This window comes from Stegastes partitus, unplaced genomic scaffold (assembly GCF_000690725.1).
Source record: "Stegastes partitus isolate 25-593 unplaced genomic scaffold, Stegastes_partitus-1.0.2 Scaffold463, whole genome shotgun sequence".
Lineage (NCBI taxonomy): Eukaryota > Metazoa > Chordata > Actinopteri > Pomacentridae > Stegastes > Stegastes partitus.
In genome coordinates this window covers 363,490-384,920 of record NW_007578194.1, presented here as the reverse complement: position 1 = coordinate 384,920, position 21,431 = coordinate 363,490, and the positions used below count along the sequence as shown (strand labels likewise).

The following is a 21,431-nucleotide window of genomic DNA, read 5'->3' as shown; positions in this document are numbered from 1 at the left end:
TGCCTCAGTTGTGTAGCTGCAGATCCTTCAGAGTGTCCATCTGCCGCCAAAAAGCGCCTACAACGGGCATACGAGCATAAAAACCGGACCACAAAGCAACAGAAGAAGGTGGCCTGGTCTAATGAATCATGTTTCCTTTTACACCATGTGGACGGCCGGGTGCGTGGAGCAGGGATGGCAGCAGGATGCACTGTGGGAAGGAGGCAAGCGAGAGGAGGCTCTTGGCACTGTTCTGCTGGGAAACCTTGGGTCCTGGCATTCACGTGGGCGTACCGCCTACCTAAAAATTGCTGCAGCCCACGTACACCCTTTCTTGGCAGAGATATTCCCTGATGGCAGTGGCCATTTTCAGGAGAATAATGTGTCCTGCAACACTGGAAAACATTGTTTAGGAATGGTTTGAGGAAGATAACAAAGAGTTTAAGGTGTTGCTGAGTCTGGTTGAGCCTCTGTGGGGTGTACTGGAAAGACAAGACTGATCCATTGAGAAACCACCTTACGACTTCCAGGACTTAAAGAATCCTAAAGGTAGTCTCGGTGCCTGATGCTACAGGACACATTCAGGGTCCATACCAAAAGTGATCAGAACTTAAGAAGGACATCAGTGAAGTCATCAGTGAAGGTATTTTCCCAGTAAGACATATTTGAAATAGAATCACATTTTCCCAAAGTATATCTTCATCAAACATCAAGTAAGAAAGTAAATATGATTGAACATCAACATATACAGTGATTAATAATTAATATTAACCTACTAAACTTGAATTTTCCCCCTGAACAGGTCGTATATGAGTAAACAGTTTAGCCCAGGGGTGTCCAATCCTGGTCCTCGAGGGCCACAGTCCTGCATGTTTTAGATGTTTCTTTCTTCCAACACACCTGATTCACATGATCAGCTCATCATCAAGCTCTGCAGAAGCCTGATAGCGATCCTGAATCTGGTGTGTTGGAAGAGGGAAACATCTAAAACATGCAGGATTGTGGCCCTTGAGGACCAGGATTGGACACCCCTGGTTTAGCCAGATCGTCAAATCTGCTCATATCTGGAGGTGAACCAAAAAAACCAAAACACCAAGAACACAATCTGTCTGATCGCCCGATTTGCTCGTGTTTCTTGTTTACTGCTGACAGAACCGATAGCCCAAAACTAGAAAAAACAAATCCCATTTTTTTTTAATAAACAAGATCACTGTCAGAATATTGCCTCATCCCTGTTCCACATTATCAGATAGAGGTGACAGAGCTGAGCCTGGTGGGCGGCTCGCGTGGGGGTGGAGGGGGGAGATTATTTCAGGTGAGGAAAGACAAACAGTCTCCCTCAGCAAACAGCATCAAGGTGCCCCTGACTGTGCGCCGTGCAGAGAAACTCCCCGCGCTCAAAAGAATGTGTTCCAACAGATTCCGTGAGAAGATTCGGCGTCGCTCACCTCAAACGTGCTGCCTGTGTTGTCAAACTCGGGAGGCACAAAGGAGCCTTCTGGATCGTCTGCGGGTCAAAAACAAACCAATTAACTGCACCGTTTAGCATGACTGTAAATCACACGCTGCATCATCATTTCATCAAAGAGGAACAAACAGCGCGTTTGCGGATTGATGTGAACGCTGTGATGTATGGCCACGGCAGTCGTGCACTGTAACCTACTTGCTAAGCATCCGTCCTAATGAGATGCAAATGAGTGGAATATGTATCGGGCATGCTAAACCACAACAGTCCAGTGAGCGGGTGCAGCCGCTTCCCTTCATTTGCATAATTCATGTGTCAGAGATAATCCCTGACAAACAAGACAGGAGCTATCTGCAGATCAGAGGATGAAGCAGGCACAGAGGAGCGGCGTCGCGTCCTCTTCTTCTTCCTCCTCCTCCTGAAATAGGCCGAGCGGCAACAAGCAGGACACACGGATACATGAAAACATCACCACAAACACACTGTCCACTCCCTCCACTGTGCAAGGACACGAGAGAAGGAGGGAGGAAAATGAGGAGTAAAGTGGGTCATGACAGTTCTGGGTTTGTCTGCTGGAGTTATGATCTCACCTCCTGGGTGTACAGAGGACAGTCTCCACTTCTTTCTTTTCCTTTATTTCTTCTAATTGTCCTTCAGATTCTCACCTCTTTTCTTTCCTCCTTTGTTCCCTTGCTTCTCATTTCCTCTTCCTTAACTTTTTGTCTTGTCCTCATTTTTCTTAAACTACCATCTCCTTCCTTTTTTTGTTCCTTTGCTCACCTATCTTTCTCTTGTTGCTTTCCATTCCTGCCATCTTCTCTTTATCTGTCATCATGTTTTTCATATTACACCCTCTCATTCGTCTGTCTTACTTTAATTCATTTCCGCTTATCTTCATTTCTTTTACATTGTTCTTTCCTTTCCTCATATTCCTTTCTTTTCTCTCCACTTGTGCTGTTTGATTTTTCTTGTCTTGTCCTATTCTTTCATTTCTTCTTTTCTCCTCTCATCTTCTCTTTACTTCCCTCCTATCCTTCCTTCTTTCCTCCCTCTCTTTTACTCTCCTCACCTCTGTCCTTTCCCTCTTTTCTCCTTTAAATTTTCCCTGTTCATTTCCTTTCTTAACTCCTTTAACTTCCTCTTTTTCTCTTCTTTTTCCATTCCTTGCCTCTCATTTTCTTTCATTTTTTTCTTCTATTTTCTTTCCCTCCTGTCATTCCTTTTCTATCCTCTCCACTCTTTTTCAGTCCTTTCCTCACCTCACCTCCCCTCCTTTGTTCATCTCCTCTCAAACAGGTTGACAGTTCAAACAAACGTGACGGAAAAAAGAACGGACAGGAGGAGGAAGAAAGGAGGACAAGACGTTCAGACTCTTTGTAGTCGGGGAAAAAGTGTAGCAGTGAAATAGGCATTGAATAAGAGAAGGAAAGGCAGCCGTTGTCAATGACGCAGTTGCCTCCAGGGTGATGGTGAGAGCTTGGTGAGTCATGTATGCCTACAACGTTTCAGCACAACAGGTAGAATGAACTGAGCAATATCAGAGATTTAAACACTCTCCAAACAGGCTGAACGTACTTCCAGCAGAGCGCAGCCGGTACCGTCTCATCACAAACGGAACAGCTTGCGATGCTGAACCTCGTGGGAAAATTAGCATTTAGAGGACATTTTGTTACTCTGGCTGGGTGCTTTTTGGTGCTGCCACCAGTGCAGCAACACCCACTGTCTCATACGACCAACCTTCCTGGTATTACTGCAGTAATTAATCAGCTGAAATGAGCAGTATTGATGAGTCACTGTGGCAACTGCTATTCTCCCCGAGATCCATCATCACAGCCCTCAAGGTCACTGTGTGAAGCGGCGGCGGCGTTACGGGGAGGCCTGGCCGCGTGCGAGCGCAGGGTTGACCACTATAGTGCACGTCAGCTTGAAATTTCATCGCACAAACAATTCAATTAAAAGGAATCAATGGGGAAACTGCGCAGCAAGTAAAGCTAAGCTGCAGAGTTATGATTAATGATACAGATGCGCTCTGTTCAGCATGTGCTGCTAACACACGAAGGGCACTGTGGGCACTGCAGTTTCTTTCTCTTCCCGCAGAATGAATCACAGCCGACGGACTGAACACAATCCGATAAAGCATGACAACAAACGAGCCTGTGAAGAATTTTAGCTGACAGAGTAATCAAAACATGGCTTCAAAGTGTCTGTATCACTGACGGAAGATCCGTGTGGAGATAAAAAAAAAAAATAGAATAATAAAAAAAATGAAAGCAACCCTTTAACGGATGGCATGCCGGCTGTGTATTGTGTGAGTGTGTGAGCAGAGCAGGTCGACTGCTGATAGGCTAGCTAGGCTGTTACCACAACAACGATCCCCCTGGCAACTCTAACTCCGGTCATCTAATCAATGCTTATCAATTTCTGATGTTTGGCAGCAGGGCATGGAATAGGTGCTACACTGTGTGCAGCCACATATGCTTAAATGGTTGCGTAAGTGATAATAATTCCTGAGAGGATGTTTTTCATTCGATGTCATTCGGCCTTAAAACACTGTGAAGGAGAAAGATGCCGTCTGTGCAAACCAGGGCAGACCTGCAGACCTCGACGAAGCCTCGCAGACGCAGCGAGACGACACTGACGGAGTATTTTCAGGAGGGAGTTTGCAAATTGAAACTGATACAGATCAAGGCAACAAATCACTGGAGAGAAAACGTTGGCTTCTCTCTGAGTCGAAGCTCAAGCTGCAGTTAAGAGACAACCTCACCTTTAAACTCTGCAATGCAGTTCTGATCTAATCTGTTACGTATTCACTTTTTCTAAAAAACAATTTCTTCTTTGTGTCTGTAGAAGGTTCAGCTGTCATCCGGATCAGTCGTGTGTAGGATTTAACAGCCCAGACACTGGCTGTGTACAAGTCAAATCCTGTATCTGAGGATAACACACAAAATATCCTGCAAACTAGGGCTTGCACAGCATTTTGTTTCAGCATTGACTCGGCAATGTGCACATGCATAACAGTCACGTCACAGGAAATGCAATGTGAAGTGAGGCAAATTAATTCAAACGCATTATGTTAGAGCTTTTATTGCTGCTTTATACAAAAAGCAGCATTTTCTAGTACTAATCTACAGGAAAATCTGTCAGATAAAACATCATTTGCTAGGATTTAAGGGTTCTTAGATACACTGGGTTTTGTTTTGTACAGTGAAATGAATGGAAAAAAAGAGAGAAATGTTCAAAATGAAGATGTGGCTGCAAAAAAAAAAAAAAAAAGCCGCAACACAATGGAAATATTTCAGCTTTACAAACATCGATGTTGACCAAGAACAGATTCCATGTCAGCATTGTCTTGCAACACAACTTATCTGTTTGACTTTCTAAATCAGCACTTCAAAGCTCTGCATGACAAATCCACATCTAAATGCAATCCAAAGCAGAAAACTATCCTGGATGCCTGTTGCACCATATGAGAAAGGTTCCAAACAGATTTTCAGCCTTCTTTTTTTTTTTTTTTTAGAATAATAGTTATTTTCGGTGCAGATGCACTCCTCCACGAAATCGCCTCAATCATTCTAGAATGATTCATTCTCTCTAAATAGAGTTATTCAATCCATCTGGTGGAAAACTCTTGTATTTTTTTTCATATTGTACGATGAAAAACAACAAACAAAATATTGCAATGTTAGGTTTTTTTCCAAGATAATGCAGCATCAATGCAAACACAAAAGTGTCTACAATCAAGTGTATAAATGTCCAATACAACAAGTAGTGCATCTGTGTTGTGGACTCACCGCTGAGCAGCTCCATGAAGCAGACATTCCCATGGGCGTTGAAGGCCAGAGTGTCTGGTGTTATGCACAGGGTGTGGAAGAGGTGGGAGGGTCTGATGCTCTGCAGGGCCAGAACGCACTCTGCACACACCGCCCACACCTCCTCCTCAGACAGACAGCTGTCCCGCAGAGAGAGGATGTCTGCCAGAGACACGTTCTCCTGTAGAAGAACACACACACATACACAAGTATGTTCAGGTAAAGGCACTGTGCATAATTATCACGTTAAAAAAAAAAATCTCGACAACTTCTGAGAGGCAGGATGTGCATCAGTGCTCCGGTTTAATACAGTGCGTCTAAGGGCAAATGTTAACTAGGAGTTCTCTGTGCTCTTTACTAATTACCTGCCCTGAGCACAGTCCAGCCTTTTGTTAAACTCTCCATTAGCTTGTAGCTACTTAACAGGCCAGCTGTTTGTTGGTATTTCAAAAGGACACAAGGAGGCATCAACGCAGAAAACAAAAACTTCCAAGTCAGGTTAGAGTGGCAACTTTAATAAAGCTCGACACAGTTCTAATCCAATGATTCAGCAAGTTTAGTTTTATTTTTTTGTGAAAATGTAAACGGGACTCTTTGGAAAGCATATCATTTAATGTACAGCCAAAGAGAGCAGCAGGCAGAGCACTTTTCACATATTTCCGAGTTCCCCGTGAGCATCTCAATGCACCGGCAAACACCTCCCGCTCTCAACTGCATTTCACTCAGCCAGCTCAAGCGAAACGGATTTATTAAAATGTAAATAGAGAGTGCGCAAAGTTCAAGTTCGCCGTTAGGGCTCCGACCTCATTACTCCGAAGCTGCACGGGGGGGACGGCAGAGAACGACGGGGACAAAGTTTTTACTGAAAGCCTGGAGAAACTAAATCCTACAGGTGGACGATGAGGTGGATTCATGTGTGTCACAGCACAGTAGTGATGCAGCAGCAGCAGCAGCATGGCAGCTTAAATAGACGCTTATTGCAGAAGGTGCAAGAGGTTGGATGACAAGGATGTATTAACAATTTTGGTGTCTAAATTTGATTTTGTTTTATAGTCTGTATCAGGGCAATAGCAATATTTTATGATGAAATCAAGGCAATTCATCACATTGATGCAACACTTCTGTAAATACATCACTGCTTGCACGGCAATAAATTTGAACTGTACAGACTCAGTGACTAATCGCTCCTTTCCTGGATACATGATTAATGGACAATTTACTTAAGTAAAATTGAACCCATCCTCAAATATTAAACCTGCTCAAAACAGATTATTAAAGCGAACCCCGGGTGCAGTTACAATTAAAGGACAGACGTCAGGTTGTATAATCAGAATGTATCTGGCATCTCCTGTATAGTAAATCTAATTCCTGTCTATCACTTTTAAAAGATTATTTCTTCATGTCAGTCACAAGAAAATGCTATATGTCTGAACAAATATCGTCTGTGGGTATCATTGCTAGTGCAACAGTGTTTTGAAATGGGACTAAAGATCAACAAGCCAATACTGAGCTGTTCCACCTTTAAAATACAGTGTACTAATGATAGTTTCAAAAACAAATAGAGACTTCCAGGGTTTCAACCTAAGGAACCAGTCCTGTCAGCATGCAGGGTCAGGCTTTCTCTATCATTCTTCTTCTTTAGAATTGTTTTCAGGTTTACACATGTGTGGCGGAATTACTCCAACACACTGAGTCGCTACTGTGCAGCGTAGACTGTCCTTACAGTGTTTGAGCAGAGCCATGGGTGAGCTGGTGTGCTCAGGCTGTGGTGAGCAGACAGAAGTGAGTGGAAAGAGAGACTTGATGGACTCCATAGATCTGCACATTCTAGAGAACAGAATGGTATAGAGTTACATTTAAGACATTTTAAAGTAGGAATGGATTATTTTAAAGGAAAGAAAACTTTGTATGGTAACTTTAATACACACAGATGAGTTTTTAGGGGTTAAATCACAAGACAGGACCGGGATTGTGAAATCGTTAAATTCGTCAAGAATTGCTCAGAAGGTTTAGTATTTTATAGCAAGTCATGTGTCAGGTCATGGCCAGGCACCAGACATCTAACAGGTACTTGAAGTACAACACTAGGTACAGTCGAAAAGCTTTTGGATCTGAATGTTTTTAACGCGTGGGGGTTGGAATTTGGAACAGCTTCTGGTATCTGCTACAAGCTTTTAGAAACAGGTGCCAAAACTTTTTATTTAAAGACAAAGAAAGAAAAGAGACGGACCTGGAGCAGGGTGTTATGTGTGGGTTGTTTAATGACAAAAAAGAACCAAACCAAACAATAAATATTAAGCTATTAAAACTCACCCCCCAAACAATATTAAGACTGAGAGTCTGATACGTGCTTACTGCAAAATCACCAAATGTGAAAACATTGCTCATTTAAAAAGTTTAATACCAGACATAAGATGTCTCATATGTGACAGACAAGTCATTTTTCTGTATGTGCACTATTTACTTAATATGACAAACCCTACAATTCTACAATGTCATTTAGCAGACACTTTTACCCAAAGCGACTTACATCTGAGAGCGGATACAACACACGCAAGGATCTAGTCAGGAGAAAACAATCTAGATAAGTGCCATAGAACAAGTTCAAGTGTGAACCCTCCATGAAGTCACCCACAGATTTCCTGAGCAGTGGTGTTGAAGCTGCTCACCAGTGTGGTGGTTTCAGCAATCGTTATCTCGGCAATGTCTGACTCCACCTAACGGCAGCGTTATACTTTCTGCAAGTCCACGACAGTCTGCGTGACAAAAATGTCAACATCTGTGCAGACTGTTCTGTGGATGCCTGTGTGCAGTCCAGTACTTCTCACTACTCACACAATCATGGAATACATAAAAGTTTACTGAGTAAGCATGTATAGAACAGAGTCTTCCCAGTGGAAGTGGACTAGAAAGTTGTAATAACAACAACAATGTGTCAATAGGGAATATAACCAAGGTTCAACTTCCAGCTAATTTAAAAATGAGCTGTAGTGGAGGCAGGTCAACCCACATGTCATTCAAAGCAGGCATACCCTTAATCATGCAAAACTTTACTCCTTATTTCAATCTAAATGGGGGAGTTATATAAAAATGTACTCCCTTACAGTCGTCATGAACGAGAAATTTAGCTGCAGAGAATAATAAGTTGTTTATGCCAGGCTGCCAACATGTTTATTTCTGCTGGAAAGTTTTACATATTAACATGGGGGTCCATGGGGACTGACTCACTTTGGAGGCAGCCTCCAGTGGACATTTGAGAAACTGCAGTTTTTGTTACTTTGTGTTTTTTTTTTTCAGGCCAAGAGGTTTCAGCTTGATGTGCTCAGGAAACCTCAGTATTCCACATCACACAGTATGCAGTTCAACTGTTGACCATATGAGACTACAAAAGGCTTTCAAACTACACATGATGTTGCAAATTCTGCCCACACACATCTTCAGACTAAAGATGAGAATTTTACCCCCACTAGCAGTCTGCAGTCAGGCTCATACTGTACTCAAGTTAAGCAACAACAAGCAAAAACGTATTTTTGAATGGAGCGGGCCTTAAAGAGATAATTACCTCTCTAGCAACAGTGTAATGTTTTTACACGTGAACACACTTTTAATCATCTCACAGGATGAATCGTGTGTATAAACTGTAGCAGCATGGCCCAACTTGTTTGGCTGAACTTACTCCCAGACATCAGACATGTTGACTGTCTGACTTTGACTGAAGTACAAACTGATGTGATGATACTAACTGGCAAAGTTCCACATATTAATCTTCATAGAGAATCAAAGCTTTGTGAAGTAGGCAATAAAAACTTTCAAAAGTCATCATTCTTCTTTGGAAAATAGCTTTAATCTTTAAGTGAATTCAAACTTAAGGCGAAAGTATGATCTCATTTTAAAGACAATCTGCTACATCTGAAGGCATCACATGATATACTGACTGTCATTAGATACGGTGGCCTAATTTTGAAGCTAGCAGGAGAAAATTTGGACTTGACATTTGGTGCACTAAGCACACAGCATCCCACACATACATGCAGCACACACACACACTTTAATTTCATGGAGGGAATCGACACACCCACATGAACACACAACATCATCTGTGATCCACTATTTACCAAATGGCCCCATTATCCAGGCAGATGCAGTGATCTCAGAGATTCCATGCAGCATCCTGCATAATGCTGCGGTCTGACAATTACAGGATCCTCTGTCCGGTTTGCAAGACAACACAAAAGCTGGCCTTAACTGAGACGGAGGGGTGGAAGAGGGGAGCGTGGGGCGCATCACAAAGCAGCGATTGTCAAACACTATATCAAGCACTTTAACTACCATGAACTTTACACTTTTTGAAAAATTTATGACACCCCAGCGGAGTTTTTCTTATCTTTTCTGTAACTGTGAAAGTTTTATTGCATGTATCCTCTGATATTCAACAGCTCTGCTGTCACTGACTGAGTGTGAAGAATCTATCAGTTTAAATTTACGACTGTCTTGTAGGAGCAGGAGGGCTGCGGCAGATAGCGAACAAAGCATATTGATGCGATCAAGTGGGGTAGAGCGCGATTACAGGGCAGAAAAGTACCACTTCAAGCAGCAGCAGCAGCAGTAGCAGCAGCAGCCCCATAAATAGACAGCTTCCCTTGAGAACAGTGCAGGGGAACGCTAGTCTCTCTCACCCCCCTCAAGTTAAATTTGCTGTCCTATATAAGTTTGCCTCGGAGCTCTAAGGTTCTGATGAGGCTGCCGGTGTGTTGCATGTCTTTGCACAGTGGGTCTGAGAGGAACAGTGGGTCTGAGGGAGGGTCACTGCTCTCCAGCTGGTTGGCAAGAGACTCAGAGGCCAGAGGTTAGAGGACAGGTTGACTATTTACAGATCTAGTGCCCATGAAAACATTACAAACAGGTTTACTTGCTATTTCTCCTGTTCATACTGGTAATGAATGTGTGTGTTGTGTCAGTGGCGATATCCACAGCGCTGTAGTGTTCCCTCCAGCATGTATTCAGCTCATTTCAGGCTACTATGACAGACTCATTTCACTAATGAAGTCAGCATCTTCCAAAGTTATAGCCTTCTTGGCAAAAGTCTTCATTGTTTGAGCTCAACAAAGAAACACTCATCCACAACTGAGACAGCATTTTAACTGTGATTAAATCTGAAGTACATTTCTACACAGAGGACTGCAGATTTCATCCCCATCACTTCCACTGGATGCTTGTAAGAAATGGACGTCTTGTTGACCAGTACATAATGTACAGATGGAACAAAAACTGACCCAATGTACAGCGCATAGGGGGCTTGACAAACTGTTGTAAGAACAGCTTGAAAAACTGTGAACCCAGAAATAGCTCTGTAGTGGTATTTCTGTTGAAAAACATCTGCCCTCGCATTTAAATGTTACAGCTGTCACTTTAAATGGGATTATACAGCAACAATACAAAAACAGTTGCCCACAAAGGTTTATCCTGCCAATTAAGTTAAACCCATCGGGGTGATGTCATCCACTACTGTAGTGTAGTATTTCCAATTTATGCTGCTTTACGGGGCCACTCCATTACATTTCAGATAGAATTAACTCTAAAACATAACAGTGACACCTTTAAACAGTGCTCGTTTTTAGCTTGTGATATGATACAAATAAAGAGAAGTCTGGATGGTGATGCAGTGGTTAATACTGTTACCTCATAGTAAGAAGGTTCTGGGGGGTTTCCTGTGCAGAGTTTTCATGCTCTCCCTGCAGTTGCGCAAGTTCTCTCTGGATGCAGTCCAAAGACACGAAAACTGGTGATTCTACATTGCTTGTAGGTCATGAGTGTGCATGTTTGATCTGTCTGGTTTAGCCCTGTGATGGACCTGTGTAGCCTCTCATTCGGTGTCAGCTGGGATAGACTCCTGCGCCTCAAGACATACCGTAGGATATAGATGATGAATGGATGGATGTCAAGAGTGATATACCTTCTAAACTTCTCCGATCCTACAATATGTCTCTTTAATAATCATCTGAGCCAGATCTAGGATTTACCATGTGATAAGGGTCCAAGAACTAGACGGCGCTCCTGAACCGAGTCCTTTACCTTTCATAAGTACATGACATACTGCTGCTAATACATCTGGACTTGTCGACTTTTCGTATTATTTACAGCACATTTTGACTGAAGTTATAACTCTGCCAATAAACACAGCGAGAAGTTTAGACTGTCAGACAGTGAGGCAGCACATGAAGAATGCTTTCTTCTTCTGATCTCTGCAGACATGTACACAATGAACAGACCAATTCAAAGTCTTGGTTTGGCAAAGATACAAGCAAACGCTCCAAGAAGGCCCTGAGAAAGCATCTCCAACTGACTTTCCATCCTAAGCAGATTAAGCATCATAAAGTCTTCCTCAGTATTCAAGTGACAGCTTTAAAGGACTGAAGACAGCATCTGGTAGGTGTCATGTCATGTGTTAGAGTCATTTAGGCTGCCTGTTTCCCCAACATATGATTTAAAATCAGTGAAAACAATCGAGATAAACCCCCACTATTCATTTCTAACTTGCTCCAGGCTCACCTCATCCTCCAGCAGAGGAGGCAGATGCTCCAGATCATAATATCCGTCTCTGTCCTCAGCTTTCCCCAAGTATGTGACCGCCGCATCGCTCCCACAAGTCTCCATTGCACCAACTTTGATTTCACCCCCCTCTCTCTTCAAGTAGTGAAGCGATGGTCGGCCCAGACAGCAGCCGAGACGGAGGACATGCCTGAGCTCCGAGCGCTGGCCGAGCACCGACGAGGTTCGCTGCGGTCCAGCTGACGCTCGCTGCGGGACGTTGAGCTCCACGAACGACCGGAGGGGGAAAGAATAAAAAAAAAAAAAACGGCGACGCGTCCGCAAAGCGTGCAGGGAGCTACTGACAGCGGAGGAGCTGGAGGCTGTGTGAGGCTGTCATGACTACCACACCTCCTCACACACACATACACACGCACACGCGCACACGCACACACGCGCACAGGCGACACGCTGGAGCTGATCCCGAGCCGCGGCTCCGTGGATCCTCCCTCCCCGTCACAGCTACAGTTGGCCGCACGCCTCCGTTCACAGCGCAGTCTGAGTGACTCACATCCACCACTTACTCCTTATTATCTCCGCTCGTTCCCCCGTGATCTGGCTCTGCTTGAGCCATCATGGCATCAATGTGTGCACGCAGATGTACTCTCCCTTCCCTCGGTCTGTCACTTGTACTCCCAACATCTGTGCCTCTGCAAAGTTAGGTCACAATTATCCCAATGCTCCTGGGACTAGAGGTTCACTACTGCAGTATCCCATCTGATAAAGGGAGATTGGAAGGAAAAGGACCTTGAAAAAGATTCCAACCTCATAACTGAACCATTTTCAAGTTGTAACAGGGTAAAATGATTCTAAAATGTGAGACACTGTGTTCTAGGTAAAGTCATCCCTCTTTCTCTCCATGCTGAGCCCATGATCCACATTAATATCTGACTAAAGCAGGGAGCCAGAGCAGTAATTCTCCAACTGTGTGCCCTGCAGTTAGAGTTATATTTATGATGATTTCCGGCGATAATCATATGTAAAGATAAGCCCGATGACAAAAACCTTTGGGAACCACTGAGCCACACTTCTGCTACCACATAGAGAGAGACTGGTACATCTTATACATTACTTATGCTCATCTTAATTTGGAACAATAGTTTTTGTTTTTATGGCAATTTGAGTGACCGATCCTTTAACTTGGATTCACCAGAGTCAAATTCCTTATTTACGTGTACAAACTTGGCGAATAAAATTGATTTTGATTCTGATTATCGGCCCGATATTGGCGTAAAAATGTGATATCTGTCAATATCGTTATAGTTTTTGGGGTTTTTTTTTTGCCTGACTGATAGAATCATGCCTGGATTTCACCGGCATTTACCAGCGCACAAATGATGATGACATCAAACTGCATCGTGAAGTGTGTAAACAAGTGTGGCTGCAGTAGCAAACATATCGGTATCGACTGATATCGGAATCGGAAATTGAGAGTTGGACAATATCGGATATTGGCAAAAAAGCCAATATCAGACATCCCTAATTCTGATTCTTTAAATTGTCTCTGGTGAGAAGAAGAATTTTACCCATAAAGTCCCATAACATCCATCCATCCATTATCTACACACCGCTTTATCCTCGGTTAATATCGCGGGGGGCTGGAGTCTATCCCAGCCGAGTTAGGGTGAAGGCAGTGGACACCTGGACAGGTTACCAGTCCATCACAGGTCTCATAACACAATTCTGTAGGAACTTCTTACATTTGGTTTTAATCCCATTAACTGAGACAAAAAGCTGACAAAAACTCAACATTTTCCCGTCGACACAAACACGTGGTTTCATCGTAATAATGACAGAAAAACAATACGAGGTGACTTCAGTTCGGATGATAAATTAACCACATGAGATAAAAACTGTGCAGTTTATATAACACAGAGGTGATCTCATCAACTAGTTATCAAACCTTCCAAATAAATAGCGAATACAAATCTGTTGCTGATTAAAAAAACACTGAAAACCCACAGCTGATCCAACATGAGAGAATTCTACCTCCTCTCTGAAAAACCTTCTTATATCCATAACATCCATTACGTCCATCAAGTCTTGCCGTAGTAAATTAGCCAGCCAGCTGCCACTAGATACCTCCAATGAAACCCCTGTAACTGTTGTGTTCTCTGTGGTGCGCCATCACACAAAATGCACAAGTGCCAAGTAGAATAAAGTTGATGTGCTGCTTGAATCACACTGAAAACCCCCCAACATGAATCACTTTCCTTTTTGCTCAGTGATATCATCCTATTTTGGAGCGCGTTACTGTACGAATAAAACGACAGATGAATAGATTTAGGGCTATTTTATTCCATTGTTCTTATTTTTAAGATCTGGGAAACATTCTGGGAGTACAGTCTGGAAGGCTTTCAACAATGCCACTGTCCAAAATGTTGACTCGATCATAAACATGTTGTTCATAATGTTTTTGACATTTTGTTGGCTTTTCCTTCATCTTGTTGCATAACCGTACTCACACAGTGCAGCCAAACTCAAGGCTTTGAGAGGCTGCCATCATCTTAAAAAGGACTGCATAAATGAAACGTCTGACCTAAAGAAGGCGGCAGATGAAAGGCTCGGGAATCAATTCAGTCGATAGGATTTGTCCTTTTGGGACTATGGATGTACGCAGATGTGTGGCAGCCCATTTCATGTATGCAGACTTTCCGGTAGTGAAAGTTTCCGGACCTGCTGGTTGCATCAGATGAAAGTCAGCGAATTATCGAAGTCAATAGAATAAATCCTTTAGGGATTGTGCCGGTCTACACCAAAGCACCAATAGATGTTGAGATAAATACTCATTTGCAACTCGTCTTGAGTGGTCGTGTCGGTAGTTTGACGCCAACATTCCCATAACGGATGTGATGCTGTTATCTTCATGTGCGAGCCGTGCTGTTAGAATGACACTTTTAGGACTCCTCATCTGTGTTGGCTCAAAAATAACCAACGAGGCTCGATTCTAATTGTCTGGAAATATTAATTTGCTTAGTCCCAACTGGTTCAGATGATCCATTTCTGACAAGTGAGCAAACTCTATCCACTGATGAAAGCCTGTGGCACAGTTAAAAACTCCAGAAACGCTCGTAATTGAAGATTTAGATGCTGTTCTGCTTGTCAGACAATATTTGCGTGAATGCCTCTCAAAATCTACAGACCTCCTTGAGAAATTGCAGAGAAATAGCCCCTGTCAAAAGCGTTGACAGTGTGTTCTGTGGAGTAATTTGAGATGCTACTATTGATTTTTAAGTATATTTTAATTGCCTTCAACTGCCAACCAGTACGAATGAAATGTCGTTAACCTCCATTGTTCTCTTGTGGAAACCTCAGAACATTGACAAATAAGGGCCAAAACTGATGTATTGTGACATTTGTTTTCTACCGGGGACCAACTGGAGCCCTCAGTTTAGCTACATGGTGACCTACTTTGTGGAAAAAAAGCCTTCACTTTGAGAGAACCAGCTGGTCTGTGAGAGCCCATGCTGCTTCTGCCCTCGCTGCGGTGGCATCTCATGGCTTCAGCCCATTTTACCAGAATGACTGAGACATGGAAACTCTCTTCAAATGAACAATGTTAATTTGCAGCCCGTCCCCGACAGCAGCAATTAGCAATGTTTAAAACAGATCTGGTAACTCAGAGCAGAGATTGTTGAAGAAGGTTAGAAAAACTACACTAATAGAATTCTGTGGAGTGCTCGCTCTGATTTCCTATTCTGCTAATCGTCTCACAACCGTCTCAAAACTGCTCAGCCATGCAACCCTTCCTGCTTTCATCTTACCAATGCAGTCACATTCTTGCACATTTGTTCTGCTTCAGTACTATTTGCACACACACTGATCCATCTTAATTGCCCACTCTATTTGAATATCATCTTGTGCTGTGTCCTAGTCATGATGGAAAGCCTGTTTGGGTGCCAGCTGAGCTCAAGGTGCCGGTGAATGAGATTGCTATTATGCTGTTGGTGCCCTGTGGCTGCTGAGCAGTGATAGAGAGGCCTCTCTGGCCAGGCGGATCGCTATTAGATTTGTTGACTGCTCTGTGCTCTGGCTTGTTGAGATAATAGGGGAGGAATACTTTTACTTTAGCAGCCAGGCAATTAATGTGATCATACGTATTCTGGCATATCCCCTCAATGACTTATTACTTGAGAACAAAGCAGTCTATTTGATCCTTGTTGGCACTGTGCAGTTGCCAAGTGCGAGATACATTCAGAAGGTATTTCATCTTCAAAAGGATTAGCTCCTAATGTGGAAATACTGCAGAGCTCCTTGCTGCCGGGAACAGCTGAATCATTTACAGTGAGGCAGCACTTGGCAGAAATCAGCTTTACATTGTAATCTGGAGTCATCTGGAAGTATTATGACTGCTCAGTTCTGTCTATTTTTGTATTTTAGACATCTTTCCTCTGTCCTTACTCGAGTATTTGTCAGAATGAGGAAAAAAAAAGAACAACTACATTTGAGTCTTTTTGCTGGATTCAGTCAAAATCACCCGCAATGATCCGACAAGTCCCAAAGTCTCATTACATGATGTAATCTCACCATGTAGCCGAACATCAGGTGATTGGAGCCTGTAAATACTACAAATATGATAGAGTGCGGAATAAAGGTAAACATTAAAACAAGCCCCCTTCAGTGTCTTAATGCTGCTGCTGGTGGTGGAGTAGTAACACAAGGTTGTGCAACAGTAGGGCCTGAAGGAAGCAGCCACTGATTGGTTCAGGGCATGAGGGCAAAAAGATAATTGGATAAGTACAGTGACATCAAATTCGGTTTCAGACAGCTTGGGAAGTGACGGACAAAACAGACCAACAGAAATAGCAAATAGTCGACCACAGAGGAATAAAGACAGACTGTGGGGGAACAGATCGCCTTGCTTATTGGTAGCCTTTGGACAAAAACAAAGATCACATTTGCCATTTTAGGGCACTCTTGGATACTTATACACAATGTTCTCTCATGACAGGATGTGAGATTATAAATGTCTCCAAACAGGACTAAGGCTGTGGCTGAGTTGTCATAAAATGTACATCCTATGTCTTTTTTGACGCCCCTTTACTTGACTTTGTGGAAAACATGAGGGTCTAAGACAGAGTTGGTGGAGCGTTCTTGAGGACATAGGAAAACATAATTTAGGGAAAGACTGGTCTCAAGAGAATCTGACTGTACTTACACTCAGCTACGTAATCCCTCCACAGCAAATGTTGTCGATGTGGGTCTGCCGCTGATGGTGCGTCATTTTCAGCGTTGCCGCTGGAAGGGATTGTGGAACAGCCTGTTTCCCGTTTCTTCTTGGCTAATAGAGATGACAAAGGAAGCATGGAAGCATCTTTCGTTGGTATTTAGAGAATCTGACCAGCTGTTAGCCGTCAGGAGCCAAAGTATTAGCCAAAACACAATATGAAAATTTGACTCAATGATCACAAATGTGTCCACAATCTAATAATTGCTGAAACAAAATCATTCTGGACCAAAGTTTTAAACAGACTGACCATCTAACAGACTGTCTAGTGGGCATGTAACTCAAATTTATGAAATGTAAAATGACTAACTGCATAGGATGGCAAACTTGGTGTTGGTTATTCATCACACTGGTTAGTTCAGTGTTCATGTCAGAGAAAAAAGTAGAAATGAGGCATAATATCAGAGAAAATTAACCTGTATGGGTAAAACGGCTGAGACCAAAAGTGGCTTGATTGCTGGGCTTATGATGAAATAGGTCCAAAAGTATTTAGGTTTAACTTTGAATAACAGAACTGGCTTGAACTCTAAGTCGTGACAGACCTTGAACTGTTTCGCTACGCTTGGGCTGTTTGTAATGTGCAAATAATTCACTAAAGTCAAGATGGTTACAGGACTCATAAAACTGTTATTCCCCCTCTGCAGTACTGATACATGAAAAATGTACTAAAGTAAGTAAAAAATGCATTGACAGACAAATGAAAAAAGAGAGCTCCGACCCATAATTGGGATCCAGTTTGTACCCCAGGCCGGCTGACCTGCAGTCTGGACAGCACTGTTGTAGAGCAAAAGCATGACAGAGCTGGAGGGTCAAGCGTGTGGACAGTTGTCAGCCCTCGTGGAAATGGTGAATACCGGCAGATGTGCCCCAAAGGTGTCAAAAGTTCCTAGAGTCTTCAGTTCCAGTATGATTCTTTAAAAGTGTTGCTCAGGGTTGTGTCTCAGTGGGGAAGCTCCCGTGAGAATATCTGACTTAGCAAAGCAGCAAGAAAGGCTTTAGGGTGCTGAGGTATGCAGGGAGTCTGCTGAAGCGTTGTGTTTAAATGAGCAAAAGCAACGTGTGGAACCGGATGAAACCACACTTAGCAGCATGTAATATTGATTTTTAGCGAGGAATATGCAAATGTCGAATCCCTGTGATTTTTTATTTACGTCGTGTCAGATGCCAGTGGCAGAAAATTCATAAAAAGGCTGAAGAGCTGGACTGGCCCTGCTAAAATCCAAAGAGCAACTGAGAAAGTACGTACGACTGATCTAAATTTGTCTATTGGGATGCCCTACAACTAGAAACCTCAAGTGTCAGTTTACCCAAATTGCAAGAAAAATGTGAAAATCTAGTCGTACAGCGAATTTAGGACCATGTTAAAGAGATCTTTGGAAGGATTCCTACACAATTCACGATGTAATCCCAATTTAAAGTATATGCACTAAACACAACATTGCTTTTATGTAATTAAGTATGAGTCAAATCCAACATTTTTACTGCTCACAAGTGTAATACAGAAATAAGGAGCTCTACATAGCATGAGTAATCCAGTTTTATTCTTCAGCTGAGGTGATTGTTTCCTGGAGACATGCCGTTCTAGCCTCAGTTTCTACCATCTTATTAGTTATGTACCCATCAGTACATATTTAGAACTCAGTTTGCAAGAGCCTCATTTCAAAATGAGTCAGATAGAAAGGCTGAAAAGTCAAGCAAATGCAGAGTTTTTCACAGTGTAAACATTAATTTAATTGGCTGATAAACTCTGCTAGTGAGAGTTTTCATCTCAACTGAGCGAGAATGAAACCAAAACTTTCAGGTTATACTCGTAGGATTACCTCATTCTAAGTTAAAGTCTTACTGGTTAGCATCTCTGTTCATGAGGCTACCATGCACAAATGATCAAACAAGCATGGCAAAACACCATTGGGGATGTTATATAAAACAAGTACCTTGACACTTTACAATACTACTAGGAAACTAAGGCTGAATTATTTGGGAAGAACATGGCCTACAAAGGGAACTGCATACCAACACTAAAACATAACCCAAAAGTTGAAGTATGGTGGAGGCAGCATCATGATTTTGGGCTGCTTTACTACCTTTGAGTCTGACAGATCGCCATAATCAAGGGGAAAATTATGTATCTGTCTCAAGTGTAAGGAAAAGCCAAGACCAGTTGCCATATTCACAACAAGACTGGAAAGTATTTGACTTAGGGGAAGTAAGTTTCCAGAGACTGCTGCTTTAGCATTGCCTATGGAGATGTGGTTTTGCCGTTAGAGGTCTCAGTGTAGGCTGTCTCAGTAAGCTCACCATCCCATTAGTGATAAGAAGAAGAGGCCAGTGAATGCTTGCTTGGTGGTGGGATGTTGCTGCAGTGGGTGGCTGGTGGTATCACGGTGAGACGCAGAAGATTTGGTAGAGAGTCCCTCTGCAGGTAAAGGGTTTTCAAGTTGCTTTCTACATTGCGGGCAGTCGAATGGCCTCTAGCTGCCTGTAGACCAGAACAAACAGTCTGTGGGTAAGTACCTGGACCTGATATTGGAATCGATCCCCACTGCTGGGTGGTCTGGGTTGGAGTGTCTAGTTGTTTACAGACCCAAAACATCCGAGGATCCATGATAGATGATGTGTCCAGGGGCATCACAAGATGTTTTTCAGCAAGGTTATTGGCTAATGTCAGGGTGGATGTCCAACTGAAGCTCAGTAGAAGTTGGGTGGTGCAGCAGGACAATGAACCTAAGGTACATCTACTATAGAATGAGATCCAATAGAGATGCCGTGGAATGGCCTTGAAAAAAGCTGGCATCCTGTAAGAATGTCAATCATCTATTAGCTCTTCCTGCTTTATCCTGTAAAGGCTTGTTGTGGGGGCTTGAACCTATTCCAGAAAACACTGATTGAGAGACAAGGTGCACCCTGGACATGTCTTCAGTCCATCATAGGGCTAACACAAGGAGACAGATCACTATGGATGCTCACGCTCTCATCAACAGCCAATTTAGAATAATTAATTAACTCACCGTGCATGTCTTGAGGCTGTGGGTTGAAGCCGCAACACCAGGAAAAAAAACCTATGCAGACAAAGAGAGAACATGAACAGAAAGACCACAATCAATCAACAGGTTAGAGCTCAGAACCTTCCTACTACGAGGCGACAGTTAAACACAGCATCAGCATATCATCCCATCCCTAAGAAGCAGTTCTGTGAGGAAGAATGGTTCAACATTTCATCTCCTGAACATTGTGCACACTTGGTCCGCAGCTCCTACAAAACGCTCGTCTGATAATGCTGCCGAAGAAGCTTTAATCAGTGAATGTTTAATGAGTGCATTCAATAAAGAGATAGAATATTATAATTGCTTAAACGTTATTAGCTTAAGCACACTATGTTTGTCTATACTTATGACTCAGATAATGATCAGATCACATTTTATCATTCAGTGATGCAGAAAACGAGGTAATTCCAAAGGGCTGTCAGCATGCAGCGCATAAAAACACTCATCAATACATGATTTTTCCTGAATTTGAATATTAAGATATGCAACATAAACATATGCTGGTCAATAGGCAAGCTTGCAAAAATTGTTCCCCCCTGATAGATAAAAGATAAGAACAGTATATAATACAAACAGAGGTCTGAGTTGCTCCTCCATCTCCTCCTCCTCCTCCACATTGAATATTTGAAGCACGTCGTACATTATAGTTCTTTTGGCAGGATTTGTTGCAGCGTCTTGAAGTTGTAGCTTTAAGTTTTTTCCACACTCCCAAAGGACTGTCCTGCTCTCACCTTTACTCTCATCTCCTCGCCTCGAAAATATATGTTCAGGGTTTCGACGCCCTCAAACAGAGATGTATCTGACAAAAGCAGCAGTGACATCTGTTTTCCCAGGAACCTGTTAAGATGCGGCCTCGGTGGCCAGTGTTTGGGAACCACACAGACACTGCGAGCACAAACAGCACACCAGAAAGCATTTGCGAGGAGGCAACTCTGCTCGCTTTGTAACTCTTCCAGTTTCATTTAGCATGACAAGCTGTCTGTGGGTAGACCTTCGGTAATATCTGGAGGATTATATAATCAGAAGAAAATAAATGGGAAGCATCTTGATTGCTGTCGTTGCTACACGAGGACGAGAGATATTCCCCTGGACGGGGCTCACACCTGTGGAGGAGATTCTTTCTGCCTCGTCGCTGGAACAGAAGGTGGAGCTGAGGGCAGTCCAATTACTCAACAGCTGAAATACACGTTTCATCTCAGCTAAAACTAAATCAGATTACAATGACTCAATTTCAGTATTAATCTGTAGATGTGTGGGTGTTTTTGCCAAATAACTTTGGATCTTTAAAGCCTTGTAATTTCAGTAACAGAGTGATCTCC

At 42.8% G+C, this 21,431-nt stretch overlaps 1 protein-coding gene across 1 annotated transcript in view; it reads right to left on the bottom strand.

Annotated features, from left to right (window-relative positions):
- The window catches only part of kndc1 (kinase non-catalytic C-lobe domain containing 1), a 50,952-nt gene extending 38,841 nt beyond the window's left edge, over window positions 1-12,111 (bottom strand). The window contains exons 1-3 of the mRNA XM_008286668.1: window positions 11,803-12,111; window positions 5,236-5,434; window positions 1,428-1,486 (exon numbers count right to left, since the gene is read on the bottom strand). Of these exons, the coding sequence (XP_008284890.1) occupies window positions 1,428-1,486; window positions 5,236-5,434; window positions 11,803-11,907 (363 nt within the window). The 5' untranslated portion in view covers window positions 11,908-12,111. The remainder of the gene's footprint in view (window positions 1-1,427; window positions 1,487-5,235; window positions 5,435-11,802) is intronic.
- Between the last annotated feature and the right edge of the window lie 9,320 nt (window positions 12,112-21,431).